Source organism: Caretta caretta, chromosome 27, assembly GCF_965140235.1.
Source record: "Caretta caretta isolate rCarCar2 chromosome 27, rCarCar1.hap1, whole genome shotgun sequence".
NCBI classification, from domain to species: Eukaryota; Metazoa; Chordata; order Testudines; family Cheloniidae; genus Caretta; species Caretta caretta.
The window spans coordinates 16,338,575-16,356,814 of record NC_134232.1 but is presented as its reverse complement, the minus strand read 5'-3'; the positions used below and the strand labels follow the sequence as shown (position 1 = coordinate 16,356,814).

Here is an 18,240-nt window from a genome sequence, read left to right as displayed (position 1 = left end):
ATGTGGACTTTTGCCTCCAGTGAAGAAAGATGTGCAAATCACCCCGCCTTCCCTCCCTACACATTCACCCATGCCTAACTACTGGGAGTCTGGGACGTTCTTCAGAGTAGCAGCCGTTCTTGATTGCTAGAGAATTTGTCGACACTGACAAGCTTACAGCAGCACAGCTGTACTGTCCTGTGCCTCTGCAGATCTCCCGTGTAGCTGCTTCCCCAAACCACCCCCAACAAGCGGCGGTAGCTACATTGGCAGAAGAGCGTCTCGCACTGACATAGTGCTGCTTCAAAACATAGCTGCTGCTTGTGTTGACTCGTGGCATTAATTCAAGCCAGCTCTTTGAACCCTGGTGAAATGGAAAGAGTCTCAAAATTCAATGACAAGCTACACAAGTGTTGCCAAAGTGTAAAGGTGACAGGAGAGATCATGTGTCTCTCAGAGGTGTGTACAGGCCAAGCTCCTGCCGAGGACAGGGCCTCACAGTGTATCTAAGCCTTAGTCCCCTGGGTCCAGGGTCCTTGAGACTGAGTGATGCCTGACTTGCCAGAGCTGCTAGAGGTCAACATGCATGTCTCAGCAGAGCTCCAGGGAACCAGACTTGGAAACATGCTGCATTGGCTCACAGGGAGCGCCTTTGTGGGGACTTGTGATGTGTTTATAACTTGTTGACTGTCGTCCTGACCTCCTCATTACTGACAGTTTTCTTTAACATTTTGCATGTTGTACCAGCACGGTGCAGCCCTACGGGGCAGTCTAATGCAGATGAGGTGCCAGTGTGTCTGGACTTGTTCAGACAAACTGGGAAGGCAAGCAAGAAAATGCAGGTGACTAGAAGGATAATTAGATCTTCCTGCTTTGGCGGAAAAGCAATAGCTCTGGAGGCTTTTCATTTGAAAATTGAAGGCGTATTCTTCTGTGTGAGAAGGTAGGGTGGGAAGGTAAACTTAGGGGGAGGGGTGTTTGCACAGAATTGAATGCAGATGTGCAGCTATTCTGAAGAAGTTCGTTGGGTGTGGGAACTGCAACTCCCGATATGTTGCTTAGGGCTGAAATCTCTGCACAGTGTAAGCTCAGACTGGCTGGAAAAGAGTTAATTGTGTATTGGTACAAGGGCCAATTTCTGAGCAGCAAATGCTATGCTGAAACCAGGATTTGATTCCTATACTGATTGCCTCAGTCTCTTTGCTGTTCTTAGTAGCTCACGAATAGCTCACGAAAGCTTATGCTCAAATAAATTGGTTAGTCTCTAAGGTGCCACAAGTACTCCTTTTCTTTTTGCAGATACAGACTAACATGGCTCCTACTCTGAAACCTTAGTAGAAGTGTGTCTTCTCATCCAGAAATTAAGGGTGTTCTAGAATAAATACAGCTAGATGTTGTTGCTTTTGAAGACAAAGCTGGGTTGGTACCTTTATTTTTTATATTTTTGTCCCATAAGGGAGACGATTATGAGAGAAGAACTTCAACAACACTGTACATCCTAGGTTGAGGGCAGTCTATTTGAAGTTAGTCTGGACCAACATGGCTCTCAATACCTGGAAAGACACTGAACAAATTATTAATCAATTTGTTAGCATCTAGAGGATAATAGGGTTATAAGGAGAAGCAAACTAGGGAAATGTGATCTAGAGGAAATTACTATAAGGTGGGTGCAAAGCTGGCTGAATGATCGTATTCAAAGAGTACTTGGTTTACTATCAAACTGAGAAGATGTATCTAGTGTGATCATGGAGGGGTCTATCCTGGGTCCAGTACTAATCAATATTTTCATTAATGACTTGGATAATGGAGTAAAAGTATACTTATAAAATTTGCAAATGACACCAAGATGGGAGGGGTTGCAAGCACTTTGGAGGACAGGATTAAAATTCGAAATGACCTTGATAAACTGGAGAACTGGTCTGAAATCAATAAAATGAAATTCAATAAAGTCAATGCAAAGTACTACACTTAGGAAGAAAAAATTAAATGCACAACTACAAAATGGGGGCGGACCGGCTAGGTGGTACCGCTGCTGAAAGGGATCTGGGGTTAGAGTGGATCACTAACTGAATATGGATCAATGTGATATAATTGCAAAAGAGGCTAACACCATTCTGGGGTGAATTAACAAGAGCATCATATGTAAGACATGGGAGATAATTGTCCTGCTCTACTTGGCATTGGTGAGGCCTCAGCTGAAGTCCTGGGACCAGTTCTGGGCACCACACTTCAAGAAGGATGTGGACCAATTGGAGAGCATCCAGAGGAGAACAACAAAAATGATCAAGGGCTTAGAAAACCTAAGCTCTGAGGAGAAGTTAAAAAGCCTGGGAATGTTTAGTCTTAAGAAAAGAAGACTGAGGGGTGACCTGATAAGTCTTCAAACCTGTCAAGGGCTGTTCTAAGGAGGGTGGGGATCAATTGTTCTCCATCTCCTCTGAAAGTAGGGCAAGCAGTAATCAGCTTAAACTGCAACAAGGGAGATTTAGGTTAAATATTAGGAAAAAAATTCTAACTAAGGCTAGTTAAGCACTGGAATAGGCTTCCAAGGGAGGTTGTGGAATCCCTGTCATGGAAGGTTTTTAAGAACAGGGCCCTGGACTAGATGACCTCTCATGCTCCTTTGAGCGCTACATTTCTATTCTCATATAGCTACAGCAGAAGGAAAATGGCACAAATAACCTGGGAGGAGGGTGTGTCTACAGACTCATTATAATTGGAAAATCTGACTGAATTACTCCTTCTCTGAATGTTTGAGGGGAATGTTCATTAAAGCTCTTCCTAGCAAAAAAGAAAAGTGGAACAAGAGCAAATCCCTATCTGCCTATTCCCTGAAACTGAAAAGACGTATAACTGAAGGGTGCCTATCTAAGGTATTAGTAGAACAGGAATGGGCTGTAGCATTACGGCACTATTAATATAAAGTTTGTAGGCTGGAATACCCTTTCCAGGGCATGCCCATAGAATTTGCTATGTCAGCTCTCCTGGTGAAGTGGTTTAGTCCTTGTTCCTTTACTGTATATGTTTTACTCTATTTTATTGTTATTTATATTGTGATAGTGCCTAGGCAACTCAGTCATGGACCAGGGCCCCTGGTTCAATCCCAGAACAAAGAGACAGTCCCTGCCACCAAAAGCTCACAGTTTTATGACCAGAAACAGGTAGATACAAGTAGGCGGGGAGCATGAGATAACAGTGAGTCACCGGGAGTCAGCATGATAGGCAGCTGCCCAGCACACCAGCTGCCTCACCATTGTCAAGCTTTTCACAGGCCTCGTGTGGAAGGAGGATTCTAGGATTTAAGTCTGTTTAATTGAATGTTTGTGTTAGCTGTAAGAAAAGTTGAAACAATAAAGCCTGAGAGGGGTGATTAAGATTCTGACCACCCTACAGGCTTGTAACCAGTTGGTGGCTCCATAAGGTGATTTGTGACCCATAATGTACAACATGGTTAAAACTTGCTTACCAACCAAAGTGGTGACAGTGTTTTGTCCCTGCCCGAGCCCTAGTCTGGAGCACAGATGGCTATCTGAGGTCATCACACAGTGGACAGGGCGCCCTAAGTATATTTGTGTAACCAGTTTGGCTGGGCGTACTTACTCCCAGCTGCCTGTGAAGTAGGATTCTCCAGGGTGCATTGTTCTGTATGTCCTCTGGGTACTATATCCCCTACAAATCATGGATTTGCACTGCTACAAACATGGTCACGATACAGAAAATTTGCTGTGTGCAGACACAAAGTGTTACTTGTAACCAACTATGGCCACTGCACAACCAGGTATGGCAACTGCACATCTACCTGGGTACAAAATCACAGTTAAGCGGTGCAGTGCGGAGAAGGCATACATGAATTCATGTCTACTTGTCTCCTGGTGCCTCAACCTGAGTTGAGGCATCTCCATGAAAACTTACAAATGTATGCTTTAAAGAGGGTCAAAGAATTCTTATCAGAAGAAAGCAAAGAGCCGTCCCTGGAAAGGATTCTTCATTTGTTCTAGATTCTTTATTTGTGTCTCTGTAGTAGAGGCTGTGGGGATCTCTGCACATGAGGTTTTATAGCTTTCTCCAAAGTCTAAGCTTTCATTTAAAATAATAATAATTAATAATTCTAGCCCTTTGGGATGTGGGGAGAAATCAGAGTGTAAACTGCCTAGCTGTTGTCTTTTCATCCCTGCAGACAAACAAGTGTGGCTTGATGAGGCATTAATTCTTGAAGTCTTGTTATTACTATTGAGTTGCTAACGCTGTTAACCATTTCATTGCTCTTCGTGCTCCCACAAGATGGGATGGTCCACGGGGAATGAGGCTGCAGATATTCAAACACCTTTATCAGACAGTTTCTGGATTATTCAAAAACCACGGAGGCCCTTGCTATTGTCATTATGATGAGCGCTGTCTACAGTATCTTCAGCAGGAAGTGCAGGCCTCCTGCAGTGTGACTGTGAGCTGTTCAGTGTTGTCTTTGTGAAGAGAGAGGTCAGGTGTTTGGCAGGTCATATAAGATGCCAATATGCTACAATTTTCTCCTAAATTTCCCACCTGAGAGATCATGCATACAGAGGGGAAGCTTTCTCTCCCTTTCTCCCACACATACATGCAGAGTTTAAACGCTTTCTCTGAAATGCTCCTTCTCCTGTTAGTAACTTACAAACTCCAGCCTTCCCCCCCAAGCAATCTGCTTTTTCTGGAACGATTGCTTTGCAAAGGCTACGTCCGTGCAGAGACATAAATGTTTCTTGCTTCTCTCAGGACCTTGGCATATCGTTCCCAACTTGAGTTTCTCAGTCAGTAGCTATTTGTGCCACAATGAATTCTCTAAGATTCCTGGGTATTGGGAAATAATGAACCCTAGTTAGAAAGTCATCTTGACTTCGAAGAAAAGAGGGAAAGAAACGGAGGCCTGATCTACACTACAAAAGTAGGCTGACAGAAGCCACCTTATGTCAACCTAATAATGTGTGTGTCTGCAGTACCGGGTCCCTACCGCTGACCTAATTCGCCTGTAATGTCGACTTAAGTACTCCACCTCTGCGAGAGACATAGCGCTTAATTCAATGTTGATGGGTCAACAGAGAGGTGGTGTAGACACAACATTGTGTGAGTCGACCGAATTAGCCTCTAGGGGGTATCCCACAATGCTCTGGAGACTGTTTGCTCTGGAGATAGTTTTCAACTCCGCTGCACAGCAGCCAAGTACACAGGAAACAGCACCTTCCCTGTTAAAGCCCCGGGAACTTTTGAATTTTCATTTCCTGTTTGATCAGCATGGAGAGCTCGCCAGCCCAGCTGATCATGGTAACTCAGTGCCCCAGACATGCTCCAGCCTGGAAGTTGTGGATCTTATTGGTCTGTGGGGAGAAGAGTCTGTGCAGGCACATCTCCTATCCAGCCGAAGAAATGAAGACATCTGTGAAAAGCTTGCGCAGGGCATGGGAGAGAAGGGCTACACCAGGGGCATGCAAGAGTGCCATGTGAAAATCAAAGAACTTAGGCAGGTGCACCAGAAGACAAGTGAGGTGATCAATCATTCTGGTTCTGCACCACTGATGTGCCACTTCTACAATGAGCTGCATGCGATTCTCAGCGGTGACCCCACCACTGCCCTCAAACGCAATGTGGATACCTCCCAGGAGTCTGAGTCCTGGGCCACCTCAGGCAACAACGAGGAGGACATTCTGGACGAGGAGAATGTGAGACAGGCAAGTGGTGGATCCATTCTCCTCAAGAGCCAGGAGCTACTTTTAATCCCATAGCCCAGCAAGGCACAGGACAGCATGGTGGCCAAGCATGATTCTGGGGAAGGCACCTCTGGTGAGTATGCAATTCCAACCAAACTGTAGGGGTTACACGCTCTTATACTTTATGTTTAAGATGAAGAAAAAGAGAGGTGCAGTGGGAATCCGCTTCCCAGTGGCCACTCCAACTACGCAGAGGGTGTACTCCGGAAAAAACTGTTTATGTGCACAGGGATGGTCTGGGAATCCTCCATGGAGACCTCCGGGAAACTTTTGGAGGTACTCTGCAATCCTTTGCAGAAGGTTTCTGGGGAGGACTGCCTTATTTCTTCCACCACGGTAGGACACTTTCCCACGCCACTCCAGTATTAACTCTGCTAGCTTCATTGTAGTACACAGCATAGCAGCATAAGGACCAGTTCTGTACCCAGACGCTTGCAGCATCTGCTCCCTTGCCACCTCTGTCACCCTCAGGAGACTGATATCACATAGGGTCACCTAGGGGAGACTGTGGACGTTTTCATTACAAATGCTCGGACCACAAACAATCATTCATGGTGATTTCCGAGTCTCTCAACTACGGTTTCCCTAACATGCCAGTGTTTTGGTTGGCAGGGAATTCAGAATCTCCAAGCCCAGAGTGACTGTTGCCTGCTGCGTTAAGGGAAGGGGAAGGTGTGCTTCCTATGTTTTCTCATGGCCGCAACGCCCTCCCCCTCCCCCCACACACACACACTTTGGAGCTGCCTCAGATAAAAAAACCTCAATTTGGGAGGCTTAACGCTGGTCCCCAGTCTCCAAGCACCGTCCATGTTGCTAAAGGGAAGAGGCATTGTCCACTTACACACCTGGGCTCCCAATGCGCGTTTCCCACAAGTTGCAGCACAAGGCCCGTCGCCCATGCCACTGGGACATATTCACCACGGCAGGAACAGCAAACAGATTTATTGAATGGCTAGAGATTCTGATTATGTTCTGGCTTGCACTTGAGTGTAATAAGGAGAGGGATATTTAAATAGCATCCTTGTACCAGACCCCAGGTATGCACTGATAGTGGTTGCCTTGTGCTTTGCATGCCTTACAGTGGAAAGCCTGGCCTTCAGCACAGCCTCCACACCAGCAGAGAGGCTTTTGCAGATTAGAGGATGGAAAAAGAGACCGTGTGATGACTTGTTCAGCGAGATAATGAATGCGTCTGGGACAGCGGACATGGAGCTCAGAGCCTGGAGGATTTCATGGTCTGAAAAACGACATGGACAGAGAGAACAGGAGAGCATCCCAGGAGCACAAGAGGGCTATGCAGGATGAGATGCTGCGGATTACGAGGAACCAGTCAGACATGTTGGAGCGTCTGGTTGAGCTTCAAGAAAAACAGCATGAGGCTAGACCCCTGCAGAATGGCCTGCAAACATCACCCTATTCCCAATTGCCCTCTCCCAAACGTTCCAGGAGGCGGGGGGGGGGGGGGGGGGAGAGATGCAGTATCCCTTCCACTCAACACCAGCGGAGGGCACAAAGAACAAAAGGTGGCCATTCAAAGACCTTTGATGGGCAGGACTTCTGTGCTTTCACAGACAAGCTGACTTGGTTTCTCCCCTCCCAATTTTATCTCACGGTTTACCCAAGGTTAAAGTATTTCCCTGCTCTTTCAGTTTCTGTATGTTTGTGCAATAAAAGTCAATGTTTCGAGAATGAAATGCTCTTTATTTATTGCGAGCATGAGGGTGTGTGGGGGGGAGGGGAGGTGCAGGGAAAATGATGCAACAGAGGAGATGGTATGGGAAGGCACAACGCAGATAAACAGTGCACATTACTGTGGCTCATTACTGAACCAGGTTTTCAAACCTCCTGGAGACAGAGCTGCTCACTGGGTTCTTCTTATTGCCCTGGTATCTGGCTGCTCAAAATTGGCTGTCAACCTATCTGCCTCCATGCCCCACCCCTGCGGAAACTTCTCTCCCTGGGCCTCACAGATATTGAGCACACAGCAGGCAGCGATAACAATGGGGATATTGCTTTCACTGAGGTCTAACCCAGTAAGCAAACTGCTCCAGTGACTCTTTAAATGCCCAAAGACACATTCCACCACCATTCTGCACTTGCTCAGCCTATTGTTGAACCGGTCCTTACTGCTGTCCAGGTGGCCGGTGTTCGGCTTCATTAGCCATGGGAGCCGGGGGGCTGGGTCTCCCAGGATCACTATTGGCTTTTCAACATCATCAGTGGTTATTTTGTGATCTGGAAAGTCCATGATTGCAGCTTTCTGAAGAGACCGGAGTTCCTAAAGATACGTACGTCATGCACCTTTCCTGACCATCACACACTGATGTCGGTGAAACGGCCCCTGTGATCCACGAGTGCTTGCAACACCAAAGAAGAGTATTCCTTTCAGTTTTATGTACTCTTTGGCAAGATGGTCTGGTGTCAAGATAGGGATATGTGTTCCATCTATAGCCCCACTGCAGTTAAGGAACCCCATCGCGGCAAAACCATCCACTATGTCCTGCACATTGCCCAGATTCACTACCCTTCTTAGCAGAAGTCTATTAATGGCCCTGCACACTTGGATCACAACAATACCCACGGTGGATTTACAAACTCTGAATTGACTCCCCCCAGTCTGGCCTTGCAAGCTTCCTCAGAGAGATCGCCACTTGCTTCTCCATAGTCAGAGCAGGTCTCATTTTAGTGTGGCTGCACTTCAGAGCCAGGGAAAGCTCTGCACGAAGTTCCTGGAAAGTGGCCTTCCGCATTCAAAAGTTCAACAACCACTGCTCGTCATCCTGCGGTCATGCTCGTCATAGCTGCATAATGATGCGATCCCACCAGTCACTGCTTGTTTCCCAGGGCCAGAAATGACACTCCACCATGTTCACCTGCTGTGCAACTGCCAGCAGCAATTGGGAATTGTTTCGTTTCTTGGGTTGCAGCAGGGCTGCTTGAATAACATCACAATGTTCCGTGCGGCGGCTCCTGTCTCAGCTCTGGAAATACTACAGGATAAGGCTTGAGGTGTTTGTAATGCTCACAACAAGAGTAAATAGCTGAGCTGGGTCCATGCTTCTTGGTCTATGGCATATGCGCAGCTAAGCCAGGCTTTCAAAAAAGGCACAAAAAACTATGGGTTGAATGCCGTTGCTATCAGGATAGGGAGGGAGAAAACTACATCGTGTAAGGTTGAAGCCATGTTCCCATTCTCATTCCCCCCTGCAACAATATTTTGGTCCCATGAGTCATTGCAAGCCCTTCCCAAAAACCCCTGTAGCTAGTTGCACTGCTTTGTGTATTGATGCAAGGGCTGCTGGTGAGGAATGCAAGGGCTGCTAGTGAGGACGCACTCCACCGACACAATGAGTGTGGTATAGACTCACCGAACCGACTTAATTCCTGCGGCGGCTGGATGTCGGCTTACATTAAGTCGACCTAACTTTGTAGTGTAGACGTGCCCTGAATCTGCAGGGGGAAGAACTGCATCAGTGTGCTTGTAATCCCTAAGGGAAACCAGCCCTAAAGAGCCTTCCAGCCGAAGGCTCTGATTTTACACACAGAGACTCATTTCTGCCTCACTGTTTAATTACAGCTTACTAAGTGCCAGATCTGATTCTCCGCATCTCTCTTTCTTCCTCTTTGCAGCTCAGGTTCCAGACAGCGATGAGCAATTTCTGCCTGACTTTCATTCGGAAAACTGTAAGTACCGTGGGAATGTGTTTATGGGGAAGGGGCAGGAGCTGCTTCAACCAAACAAATGTATCAATGAGAAGATCACTGTGCCACATGGAGAGTCAAAGCAAAGGCACGAGCTCCCTCCTGCACCACCCAAAGTAGAGGGATAGTGACCACCTCTCCCTTTCTTGAGAAGACAAAAATATCCCTATCTAATTCCAGTCAAAGGCATTTGGCACATTCCTCTAATACTGAGGTTCCAAGGCTGTTGGCGTTTGGTGGCAGATGTGTATGGTGGTTAATTGGGCAATTCCAGCCAGCTAAGGAGTGGCATTGGCATGAGCTGCAAGGGCGAAACCTTCACCTATAGCCACCAAGCTGAAGGAAATTGGCTTGGATGGAGATGTTCTCACTGGAGGGAGAGGAGAAGAGGGAAAATAAAAAAGGAGGGGAAATCCATCTTTAGTCATAAGTCAATTATTTTTGGTTAGGATTTTATTTCCAAAGCTCTTGAGGTGGGACATTAACAGTACGGAATTGGGGTCTGGGTTACAAATGGCATCAGCTCCTTTAAATCTCTGACGTCTGGAGTCTGAAGGCACGTACCCACCTTTGGCTATAAATGGAAGTGTGCTGAGAGCTCCCTTGACGTATTGGGAACCTCCTAATTATCACTTCTGCTGGGCTCTGATAATCAGCTTTGACACCTGCCACCTGGGCAGGGGATTGGATTAGGAGCTGGGTACTGTGTAGGGGGACTTGGTGCTGCCCAGATTGGAGACACTGTGAAAACTGAACTCTCCTGAGGCCGACCTGCAGTGGAACAATCAGTTTCCTAAATAGATCCATGCTCCAGCCTGATCCTTGTGTTTTACCAAACTTCAATGAAACAATCACATGGGTGTGTTTGCCCATGTGTGTGGGAGCATTTATATCACCCACCCTCATTCTAACACCAGAGCACTTCTGTTCACAAAGGAGGGTCTGATACAGCACGGTTAGTGCAGCACCAGGGAGCTGTCTCTGTATAATAATGGTGCTCAGTCCTTGCAGAGCACTTCCATCCTCCAAGGGCTGAGCAGGCCCTAAGGAACATCCCCGGGAGGGATGGCTACTTCCTAGGTGTGGACCCAGACGCAAGGTCACACAGGCATCACTGGCAGCGCTGGGAAGAGAGCCCAGGAGTTCCTGCCTCTCCATTCATGGTCCATCCCTTTCTCCACTCCAGGAAGCCCCTGTGCTGACCCCAGCCTGTCTACATGGCACAGGGTGGTATTTTGAGAGCCTAGCTGGATCCTCATCAGAATTAACCTTGTAACTGGGAGCCATTGAACCTGCTGTCCGTTGTCCTGTGCAACTGCCTGTCCCATCCAGCTGATGTTAACAGACTGTTTTGAGTAGAGAGTCTGTGTTCCAGGCTGGCCGAGAGAGCCCAGAGCCTGGCGTGTCAGAGCTTCAGGAAGCCCCGCTCCCCTCTCCAAGCCCCTGCACATGTGAACATCTCACACTAACTGAGAACAGAGGGAGATGGATGTTTAAAGCCCTTCCAGACAGCTCTGTGCTTTTCCAGGGACGATGCTCCTCACTCCCCATCAGCTCCAGGGATGGGTTCCCCTCCCCCTTTCTGTGTCTGCTCATGAAAAAAAGGACAACGCACTTTTTCTGATTGCTCCCCTCTCACCCTCACTGGGATTTGGCTTTGCAGCACTGGCCCAGCATGTGCTCTAAGTCATATGACTTCTTTCTTCCTCCCGCTGACCTGGAGCTGAGGAGAGGGCTCGTCCCATGTTTCATTCTGAATGAATGAGCCAGTTGTAATGTAATAGCCTGTTCCAGCTATTAGGGGCCGGAAAGGGTTGGCCGCTCCTAGCACACTTTGCTTCATGAGGCTTGAATGGAGCTCAGTGTACTGGCCAGTGGGGTTTTTTCTCTCCCTTGACAGCAGCATTTTTGTGGCTGGTTCTGTAGTTTCTGTTTACTCTGTAAAACGAATTGAGCTGTCACAGACAGAAGGGGAAGGAGTGCTCCCAAGCTATGGAAAGAGACGTCTCTTCTCCACCCCTGCTCCTGGGACCTGCACTGTTTGCACAGATGTCATGCTTCAGACACTGAATCTCTCCCAGGTGTGGGACAGGCCCTGGGGGGCGGGGTTTTGGGGGGAGAGAACTCGCTCCTGTTCGGTTGTGCAACGAGCTATTCATGAGCATGCCACTCCACTGTGATTGATGGACACCTCAGGTTTGGCCGTAGGATCAAGCCCTCAGCAATAAGGACTAGGAGCCTCCCTGCTGTTGCGGGTATATTTATTGGTGTTGATTTCTACCTGAGGGTCTGGATCCCTTGGGGGTCAGGAGGGATTTGAGGAATAAGCACATGGGCTCTTCTCCTCTGGGCTGAAAGTCAGAGCAGGTGAAGGGGGTGAGGCTCCAGGTGCCTGTCTCTCTCTCTCTGATTGAGAATGGATTTGTTTGGAATGACAAGGCGTGGCCTAGAGCCACACTGCGGTGATAAGCTGCCCCCTTCTCCAGTCCTGGGATGCCTGCTTATTTACAGTTGAGGGGCCACACATGTCACCTCCACAGAGAACTTACTTTGGATTTGAACCCAGGACCTCTAGTATCATTAGCCAATATTGTACCATTAGGCCATTGTAACAGGTCCAGCCACCTCCTAGGCCTCTCCTCTCATGGCCAGAATGCCCTGCTACCAACTTCTGCCCTCATCAGGGCCCCTTAATAGCTTACAAGCCACAGGTAATTTCAACATTCCCCTCCTGAGCTACCTATATGGAGTCCTTACATAACAGGCCTCCAGGCTCCAACCCTGTTCAATCCCTCTCTCCCTTTATATAGGGAGTTCCCAGCCCTCCTTCCCAGAGCTAGGCCCCAGGTCAACATCTTTCAGGCTTTAGCTGGGAGGAGCTCAGCCTCTCTCAGCTCTCTGGCTTCCAGTCCCTCACCCTTTTCTTGGGCAGGATCCTTAGCAGGAGCCTCCTGCTCACTACAATTCCTTGCTCACAGACCCCTTGGGCTCAGAGTCTCACCCCTGCAGGAACCATTCACGCTCTCTCTGCCACAGCCTACCCTTCCCTCCTTCATGGGAGCCTCCTGCTGCTCTTTATAGGCAGCCACCCTGATCTCTCCCAGGAGTGGATCGTTCTCTCCAGCCCATAATGGGTGAGCTACCCTATTATAGCCTCCAATCCACTTCTACCCCAGGTAGGTTGTTTATGGGGCATCCAAGGGAACATCTTCAGCATCTCACAGAGCAGAAGAGAAACACCAAGGGCCAACTCTGCTTTCAGCTACAATAGCATAATTCCAGAGTAACACAAAGTCATTGCTCCAGATTTAGATTGCTGTAACTGACAGCAGAGCTGCTTCCAAGCATTTGTTTCCAGCAATATCTGCTCATGAAAATAGGAAAGTTAGTACCTAAAATGTTAGAAATTTAAAAACAAACAAACAAACCCAAGCCTTTTCCTGGAGAGCTCTCAATGGCCAGGCTCCTGGGTGCTCAGTAAGGCTTCAAGAATGCTCAAAGGTGCCTCCTTGTGCAGCTGAAGAGCAAAGGTGGCTGGGTTGGAGAACGACTGCTGGGGGTGATGGGAATAAAAAAAACTGGGCAACTCTTGGCAGTAAACTAGCCGGACACAGTTGGGGTGTTGCTCTTGTTATTCCTGGGGGGATTCTCAGGGGATTGTTCTCCCACCTCAGGCGCACTAAGAATTTCAGAATTCACTTTGACCCCCTCTTGTAGGGGGTGAAGTACGTCTTGCTCCCTTCACCAGCTGCTGCAGGGCAGAGTGCACAATCCTCATGGACAGAACTCTGCAAATCAGCCAGCGTGGCTCATCTCAGAGAGAGCTGTCTCCTGTTGGCAAAGGGTCTGGCATGAAGTTGACTGGCCAATTAACATCTCAAGTTACTTAGTGCTAAAATAAACTGAGCAAGCCATTCACAGATCAGTACTTAACCTTGCCTAGGTTTTTAGGGAGATTTTTAAGCATCTGAACTTAAGTGAAATGGTATCAGCTAGAGTGGATGGAATTTTTAACTAGGCATGAACTGGTGATTGAGGACCAAACATAGACCTGGTGCAAGAGTGCACATCTCTCTGTACCTAACCCCTCCACTCCTTATGCTGCTTCTTCCCTTTTCTCCCCTCTCCTTGTTGAATGCTCAAAATGGGGCATAACCCCTGTAGCTCTTTCCTTCCTATGTCCAGCAATGACTTGAAGGAAGTAGTGGAGGCAAAGGCAGAAGGTACTTACCTTGTTCATAGAGCTGCATGTGGCCCTTAGTCTGGGACATGCTCCTCGGAAGAGCCTGTAAAGAGATTTTGCTCCCTGCTGGATTTAATTATGCATAAGAAGTAACAATATCCGCATCCCACTTCCTGACCCTGTAAACTGCAACCCACGTTTGTTATTCATTACATTCTAGCCAGCTCAGAAATATTTCTTCCCGCCTGCATCAGGCCAAAGCCACTGGCTGGAGCGATGAAGATGGGACAGTGCTCTTTCTTTAAATAAGGAATGCTTTAGATGAGTGTGGAATCAACCAAACATGCGCACATACAGAGGACTGCGATTAATTGTTTTCCATGATCGCTGAAAGTAGGATAAGAAGCAATGGGCTTAACCTACAGTAAGGGAGATTTAGGTTAGGGATTAGGAAAAACATTCTAACTCTAAGGATAGTTAAGCTCTGGGTCAGGCTTTCAAAGGAGGTTGTGGAATCCCCAGTACGGGAGATTTTTAAGAACAGCTTGGACAAACACCTGTCAGGAATAGTCTAGGTTTACTTGGTCTTGCCTCAGCGCAGGGGACTGGACTTGATGACTTTTCGAGGTCCCTTCCAGTCCCTTCACTTCCACAGTTCTGTGATTCTATACCTTTCCACAATGGTTCATGCAGTAACATGGTCCCCACGCCCATCACTCACTCCTCTTTCTCCCTTCCCCCCCACATCTGCGCACACGCTCCTATGGGGGGCTACTACATCTCCTCTGCAAATTCACTCTCTGGCAGTCTAGCAGTTTGGACCAAACAGGCTGCTTGTTTCTCCCTGCCCCTCCTTCAGCATGGAAAGAAGCCAAGTCCACCAAAGGAAATTGCCACAACCCACCATGCCACTGCTGCAGGAACCTGGAGCAAAGTGGCAGACACTTGAGCTGTTGCAGGATGAGTGGGGTGCAGAAAATGTAGGCACGTGTGTGCACTGCAGCTGGGAGCTGGGAAGCATTGTCCTTCCTGCTGATGTGTAATGTGCTAGCACCTGTCCAGAGAAGTGGTGGCACATTGAAAATTAAACGGGACAAGACACTAGGGAGCACTGGGTCCCCAAGGGATGGACTGCGTGTGACCTAGTTGGGCTTTGCCAGCCCTAATTAAAACATTAGACTAGAAAACCTGCCTTATAGTGATAGATTCAAAGGAGCTACTTAGCTTAACAAAGAGAATGTTAAGGGATGACTTGATTATAATCCATAAGGACCTTACTGGTAAACAAAGATTTGTTAACGGGCTCTTCAATCTAGCAGGCAAAGGTCTAACGTGATCCAATGGCTGGAAACTAAAGCTACACAAATTCAGACTGGAAATAAGGTGTGTGTTGTTGACAATGAGGGTGGGTGTCACAAGGGAACTCTCTGGCTTGTAGCTGCCTACTGGCTCTGCCTGGTGGCTTTCCATGCTGTTGATGTCAGTGAGGGCCTGTTGGTTTGTATCTGATTTTGGTCCTTATCTGTAGGGATTCTGGATAAAGAGCATTTCCTAAAGATCTAAGATAAAATGCACTACGGGCAGACTGACTGTGTGACTTTAAAGTACACAGTGCTTTGCTGAGCTGTCACTCACTAGGCAAACATTTACCTGGCTACATTGGGCCTTTCTCCAGACAGCTGCAACCCAGAACTCTGTGTGACCTGCACTGTTCTCTGTTCTAAATAGATATTGAAAAATAAAAAGGAGGGTGTTGGGGAAGCAGTGGTTATGTCTCCTTCACAAGAAATATCTCCTCCTCCCAGCTCCATGAGCAGTCTCTTTGCGAGAGGGCACCGGGGAACATCCCTCATTGTTGTATGTTGTCTGAACCCATGCTGTCAAATGTCACATAGCATGCAGCCGGCTGTGTAATGGTGCTGCAGGTGTTAGTGAACTGTGTGGTTACACTTAGCTGGTTCCCAGGAGACAACCTGAAATTTCTAATGTTACAAGGGGGCATCTTGCTGATACTGCTAGTTAGGAAGGGGTTTTAATCTTCCAAATTAAAAAAAACAAACAAAACTCCCTACCACTGAAAGCTTTGACCTCTGAGCTGTGAGTCCAATGGTCCTGTGTGATACAGTCTGTACTGACCTCTGGTCAGAGACCTTGGATAAAATTTTCAAGAGCCCCTAAGTGACTTAGAAGCTGAACTCTCATTGAAAGTGAGTGGTATTTAGACTTTTAATTGTCTAAGTAACTTGAAAATGGAATTTAGCCTCCTAAGTCACTAAGGGGCTCTTGAAAATATTAGTCCTTGCTTTCTTCTGCATTGGTACAGGACTAAGGAGCGAAGATGGCTCAATAAGTATAATAATATTTCCCTACAGACATCCTTCAGCAGCCAGTGTAGCCGTTTCTATGGTAACCATCTTAAATTGTTTGTCCTACAGGACAAACTAGCGTATCATGAAATGTACCTCATGAGACTGTCAGTACAGTATGGCACAATGAACGACATGGCGATGTCACTCACAACACACTGTTAGCACCCATGTGAACCTAAGAGCGTGGTTTGCATAATGCAAAGCCAGACCTTAGGGTCTAGGTGTTGAAAAGCAGAATATGAATGTGTTACCCTTTGGGTTATAACACAAAATAATTAGACACCCACTCACTATGTCACCTCTCCCCTGAAGGGCTCAGTATGAACCTAACTAAATATTCGGACAGCAGCTAGTGCAAACAAAGGGTACGGAGGGGTATTTGGGACAGAGTTCGGGAAACTCCAGAGAACAGTTGTACCCATTGTTATTCTGCTTCACCTAGAGCCAGGTAAGTAGGTCAGGCAGTGTGTGCGCATGTGTGTCTCAGTTGCCATTAGTTTCTCCGCTGGCACAAGTGCCATCTCTCCAGGCCCAGGAGGAGTTTTGACTTGACTGTTTCTTTCTCTCTCTCAGTAGCTTTTCACAGCCCTCCTGCTAAAGTTAAGAAGGAGCCACAGAGTCCCTGTTCTGACCCAGCACTGTCCTGCAGCCATAAGCAGCCATTTCGGTACCGCAATGGCGAGCAATGCCTTTACGCCAGGTAATGCTGCTTGCATGCAGGAGGGAGGGAAGGGTAACTAAAGGTGAGGGAGTGCTATTGCAACGTGTCCTGTTCAGTCCCTGGGTCTCTCCTGACATGCTAGTGCAAACTGATTGATGGGTTACTTCCCGTTTAACACTGCACCCCCGGCAGCCTCCTCATGTGCTAGTTAGTGTACAGTATTACACCCAAGAAAATCAGTGCCAGGCAGGAGTGGATTTACCATGAAACAAACCATACAGTAGCCCAGGGCCCCCAACAACAGGGAGGCCGCCAAAATGCAGGACAAATACCTGACAGCCAGTCCCCAGGTCCCGGCTGGTGGCGCAGCAGGGCTCAGGCAGGCAGGCTGCCTGCATGCTGTGGCTGGTGGCCCCACACCACTCCTGGAAGTGGCCAGCTGCTGGCAAGTCTCTGCGTGCCCCTGGTGGGGGGAGGCAGCTCCACACGCTGCCCCACTAACTCTAAATCTGCCACTGGTGCCAGCCAGTTTACTTGTTCAAATAAAACCCTCCTAACGTAGCAGTGCTCTGCTGTACCCCTTTCCTCAATCCCTGCACGGTCCCCTTGCATCTCCTTGTTGATGTCTTGGCTGCTCCTAACGCTTAGAACAATTTCCCTCTTCTTGTCTGCCAAGCACTTTCCCTCTCCTCCTTCATCCCTCCCTTCCCCAGATCCTCCCTGTACTGACCTTCCCACCACTCCTCTGCACCTCTTTGTATTTGCACTGTAAGCGCTTCACCACCCAGGCCTTGTCCTCCCATTCATAAGAACATAAGAACAGCCACTCTGGGTCAGGACAACGGTCCATCTAGCCCAGTATCCTGTCTTCTGACAGTGGCCAATGCCAGGTGCCCCAGAGGGAATGAACAGAACAGGTAATCATCAAGTGATCCATCCCCTGTCGCCCATTCCCAGCTTCTGGCAAACAGAGGCTAGGGACACCATCCCTTGCCCATCCTGGCTAACAGCTCCATGAACTTATCTAGTTCTTTTTTGAATCCTGTTACAGCCTTGGCCTTCACAACATCCTCTGGCAAGGAGTTCCACAGGTTGACTGTGTGTTGTGTGAAGAAATACTTCCTTTTGTTTGTTTTAAACCTGCTGCCTATTAATTTCATTGGGTGACTCCTCTGTAAAGTGCCATTAGTTTGATCAAGGAGAACGATCAGTAATAAGAAAGAGGGAACTTTACTCAGAGCGCTGCATTGCCAGGTGACAGCCTGTGGCACGTTCTCCCCAGGTGAATGGAATGGGTCGCTGTCAGGAGATTGTAATATTCCAATATCTGTTTGACTGTCCCAGTGCCTATGACCAAACCAGACAAGTTGGACTCAAGTCCCCAAACCCAGGAACCCCGATACAGTCACCGCTTCAACATTTCCCTAGGCAGGACAGGAGCTTCCTGAGCCCTCGGGGGCCGTCCCAACCCACATCCAGCCGTGGATTCCTCATGGAACACAGGTGAGTGTCCACAGCAGTAGCAAGGTGGTAGACAGCCTCCAACGAAAGGGGCTCCCCTCCCCAAAGCTCCCTTGACGTTCTCCCCCCTTCCCCCCATATCTCAAT

At 48.0% G+C, this 18,240-nt stretch overlaps 1 protein-coding gene across 5 annotated transcripts in view; it reads left to right on the top strand.

The window, feature by feature from the left end:
- Positions 1-18,240, top strand: part of ETV4 (ETS variant transcription factor 4) — a 45,090-nt gene that overhangs the window by 12,124 nt on the left and 14,726 nt on the right. For 2 of the 5 annotated variants that reach the window (XM_048830397.2, XM_048830396.2), the window contains exons 5-7: positions 9,348-9,401; positions 16,548-16,671; positions 17,977-18,135. In XM_048830397.2, the coding sequence (XP_048686354.1) occupies positions 9,348-9,401; positions 16,548-16,671; positions 17,977-18,135 (337 nt within the window). Of the gene's footprint in view, positions 1-9,347; positions 9,402-16,544; positions 16,672-17,976; positions 18,136-18,240 lie in introns of all 5 variants that reach the window. The other 3 variants (XM_048830395.2, XM_048830393.2, XM_048830398.2) reach the window with 2 other exon arrangements.